Source organism: Cladophialophora immunda (assembly GCF_000835495.1).
Source record: "Cladophialophora immunda strain CBS 83496 unplaced genomic scaffold supercont1.78, whole genome shotgun sequence".
NCBI lineage: Eukaryota > Fungi > Ascomycota > Eurotiomycetes > Chaetothyriales > Herpotrichiellaceae > Cladophialophora > Cladophialophora immunda.
The window spans coordinates 1-4,331 of NW_015622618.1; the positions used below are offsets into that span (position 1 = coordinate 1).

At 54.1% G+C, this 4,331-nt stretch overlaps 2 protein-coding genes across 2 annotated transcripts; both read left to right on the forward strand.

Moving 5' to 3' along the window:
• Positions 1-54: 54 nt before the first annotated feature.
• Positions 55-1,256, forward strand: PV07_12710 (uncharacterized protein; the record flags this gene model as incomplete). Its single annotated transcript, XM_016400260.1, has 1 exon — positions 55-1,256. A coding segment is annotated over one exon (834 nt), but the record flags the coding sequence as incomplete, so codon positions are not given.
• Positions 1,257-1,491: 235 nt separating this feature from the next.
• Positions 1,492-3,879, forward strand: PV07_12711 (uncharacterized protein; the record flags this gene model as incomplete). Its single annotated transcript, XM_016400261.1, has 1 exon — positions 1,492-3,879. One exon carries the CDS (start codon positions 1,492-1,494, stop codon positions 3,877-3,879), a length of 2,388 nt encoding a protein of 795 aa, XP_016242094.1.
• Positions 3,880-4,331: the final 452 nt, after the last annotated feature.

Consider the following 4,331-nt stretch of genomic DNA (forward strand, 5'->3'; position numbering starts at 1 on the left):
CAAGCCCAGCTGCAACTACGCCTCCTCTGCAACCATGGGACCTTCCAACATCAGTTCCACTGGGCCAAAAGCAGGAACACTCGTGACGCTCGAGAGGATGCGCTCAACTCTGCGGGCACCGACGGTGAGGTCAAATGTTCGGCTTGCGAACAGACCGTGCACGTGGTCCTCACGAACCGCCCCTCCGGCCTGTCCGACAAGTGCGCACATATCCTGTGCTCCGAGTGCCAGGAGGGTACAGGCGACAGCTGCCCGGTGTGCGAAGCGACGCTGCGACCCCTCAAACACCAACGTCCCCCGGAAATCGGGATCCCCCAGTCCCGTCTGCACCAAGGCGACCTGCGCTCCGAAGGCTGCTCGTCGAAAATGGTCGCCCTGGCCGAGGACCTGCGGGGCGCCGCCGCCGCGGGCGACAAGAGCATCGTCTTCTCGTGCTGGACGACGACGCTGGACCTGATCGGCCAGCACCTGAAAGCGTGGGGGATCACGTTCGAGCGCATCGACGGCGAGCACTCGGTCGAGCACCGTCAGGACGTGCTCGCGCGGTTCGGGGCCGACCCGCTCGTCCCCGTGCTGATCATGACCACGGGCGTGGGCGCGTTCGGCCTGAGCATCATCGCCGCCAACCGCGTCTTCCTCGTCGAGCCGCAGTGGAACCCCAGCGTCGAGGCCCAGGCCATCGGGCGCACCATCCGCATCGGCCAGCAAAAGGCCGTGCTGGTCACGCGCTACGTCGTCGAGAATTCGGTCGAAGAAGACATCCGACAGTTACGGCGTCGTAAGGAGGACAAGGCGAAGATGATCAGCGAAGACAGGGACCCGGCTGACACGAAGACAGCCTGTCGCAGGAAATCGTTGGAGAAGTGTATTTGCGGCCAAACAACTTGATATGACTGTTACGACACCTACGGAGAATGCAAGCTCTCGGCAGCGCAAAGGTAGGGCTCGGAGGCGGAGCCGCAACTCGGTAGGAGGTTGGAATTGAAGAGAAGCTACCAAGCCGTCAAGCTAGCTTTGGCCCCCAAAAATGTGCAATGCCATCTCGATGGGGGAAGTGGAAAGCGCGGATGCCGGCATGAGGGGCTAGCTGACCGGTGAAGAGGGCGGCCGCGAGCTGCGTGGGCAATATGACGCGAGATCACCTAGCCGGATGCGCCCGAGTAGCCACGAATTCGATGATTCGCCCTCCTTACTCCCTAAGCAGGAATAGACCGGCAGATGAACACCCTTAATGCGTTGTAAGTGGACCCTCAGCCCTTTTTTCCGGGACTTTGCGGTGAACAAACGGCCATTGAGTTGCTAGGCCTCTATCTGGGGCCCTTCATCGACGTCGGCCGCGCAGAAGGGGGTTATAACAATGATCTCCTACCATAATTCCGCAAAAAGGCCTGTCTCGAGTCTATTACTTCTCGATCTAGAACAAATTTCCTCTCCTCCTATGTATCACAACTATCCCACCGCGAGCCTCGCGATTCGCGAAACGGCACGCACATGGAAAGTTCTTTCGCGCTGAGGACGTTTCAGGCCCTCACTGTTATCGCGTCTGCCTTATTCTTCACTATTGCCACGATTGCCACCTGGTGCTCGCGAACCCAGGAAGCGAAGGCTAGAGACTTACGTAACGTTCAATTTGGCCTGACTTGTGTCGAGACCTTACTATGCTGGGCGGAAGCAGCAGTCAACCTAGAGAAATCTGACCCGCACGAAATTTCCGACCCGGACGCCGTGTATGCGCTCTTCCTGTCTTTGATCTGGCTCGCCGTCTCTCTTAGTCTCACCGCAACCCCAGAGATCCCACCCTATCCTCATCTCGGAACATACGCGATCCTTTTCGTCTGCCAAGGCATGGTCTTGGTACTTTCCCCGCGCCTGACGCCTTCCAGGGATGAGCAGCTAATTACACGATCCTTACTTCAACAACTCCAGTTTACAGTTGAAGCTTGCCTTCTCGGAAGCTTTCTGCTTGGGCGAAAGGAAATCATAGGAAATACGGGTGAAGTGCGCCCACTACTGAGCCATGAGTCAACCTCAGACGACATTCAAGAAGCGGACAAGGAAGAAGCACAAAGACGGCGCATTCGAAACCGACCATTTTGGGAGTATCTTGCCTCGTTCAAGGTATTCGTGCCATACATGTACCCACGGTCTCCTAAGTTACGGCTTTACTTTGGCGGAATGTGTATCACCAGTGCTCTGACAAGGGTGGTGAAAATTGCTCTCCCACTCAGCCAAGGCATGATCGTCAACGGTCTAAGACAAGGAATACCTTACAAGGCAATCGTACTGTATGCGGTGCTTGGCTGGTTGTCATATGTCTTCCAGGCGATTGAAGGCTGGTTTTCGGGTCGGGTGACCACCGATCTGATGTTAGCCTTACAGCGACATTGCTACGATCACATCATGGGCCTGTCGGCCGATTTCCACGATTCCAAGACATCTTCGATCACATTGAAGACGACGGATCGTGGTAAAGCAGTGATCGACTTGCTTCATGACATTGTCTTTCAATCCTTGCCGACATTAATTGACTTGGTTTCGGCCGTCGTGACCCTCACATATCTCTTTGGGTTTTACATGGGCTTCATGATTGCATTCACGGTGGTCCTTTTCACCTGGCTAGCCTTCAAAGCGCTCGCCGAAAAGAGACCTATTCTTCGGTCATGTGAGGATGCGTATGACGCGCAGTACAACCAAATGTGCAAGTCCGTATCGAATTGGCAAATGATATCCTATTTCCGAGCCATCCCGTATGAAACTCAGAAGTATGGAGAGAAGGTCGACATATCTCGAAAACAAATGTTCCGTTGGTATTCGTATGAACGTCTGACTTGGGCCCTACGTCACCTGGTTCACTCCATCAGCCTCGTTGCCGTATGCATTATCGTTGCCTTACAAATCGAACGTCAACAGCGCGGAATTGCTGATCTGGTGGCCTTCTTCACATACTGGCCGCGGCTCACCCGTTCACTGGCCATTTTGATAAGCGAGTCGTCAACAGTAGCTGGAAAGCTAGCGAGCGCCGAGAATCTGGTGGCGCTTTTGGAAGAAAAGCCACGCATTGAAGACTCGGAGGGTGCTGAAGACTTCAAGTTCAAAGGAGGTGCGGTCGATTTCAAAGAGGTTTGTTTCTCTTATGATGGCACACGACAAGTGGTAAAAAGTCTCACCTTCCACGTGGAGCCTGGTCAGACCGTAGCGTTCGTCGGAGAAACGGGAAGCGGCAAGAGTACCCTTTTGAAACTCCTTTTCCGATTCTATGATGTTCAAAGCGGGAGCATCTTGATTGATGGCCAAGACATCAGAGCAGTACGGATGGACACTTTCCGGGAGGAAATTGCGGTGGTTCCCCAGAATCCTCCCGTGTTCACCGGGTCAGTGCTGGGGAATGTCAAATACCCCGGAATGGACCGTACGGATGAAGAAGTTATGGACGCTTGCGACAGAGCAGCGCTACACGACAAAATCATGTCACTTACTCATGGTTATTCACAAAAGGTGGGCGAGGGCGGCGCTACGCTCTCGAATGGCGAGGTTCAGCGACTTGCGATTGCCCGAGTGTTCCTCCGAGACCCCGGCATTGTGTTTCTCGATGAAGCCACGAGTAGCGTCGACAACATCACCGAGGAGAAGATTAAACACAGTATGCGCAAATTTTGTCAAGGTCGGACCACGTTTATAATTGCGCATCGTCTGTCTACAGTCCTAGATGCCGATCTTATCCTCGTCATTCAAGGTGGCCAGATTCTCGAGTCTGGCAAACATGGAGACTTGTTGAAACTAGATGGGCTTTACAAGAAGCTCTGGGATAGCCAAGTGGGCATCCAGTCGACTCCGCAAAGGCAGGAAGAGGATACCATCGAAGAAAACGCCGATGCCTAATCTCAAACACTTGCGACCTCAAACGTCTCGCAACAATTTCAAGCACCGTAGGAGACCCAGGCACTGGTGAGGAAAATGCACATCGGGAGGAGTAGAGAGGATCGCCAATAATCTAGCGACATATACTGTAATCCTGCAGACGTTACTGGAGGACTGCAACCAAGACCTCGAAAAGAAACTCGCCTTCCTGGGCGTTCAAGAATAGGTTGAGCTTTGGGGAGTTGATGGTAGCTTCGTCAGTGACAGAAAACATCAGTGATAGCTGGCGGTAGTTACATTGTGAGAGGACAGGTACTATTCTTTCCGGGACCTGGCGCGGCTCCACGGACCTCGCCCGCCACTCACTGCCGCGTAGGATGACCCTTCGGCCACCGGAACGAGATATTCGAACAAGGTAGAATCTCACGACGTTTACTTGGGAGATATGCCATAACTGACATCACTACGGCCAC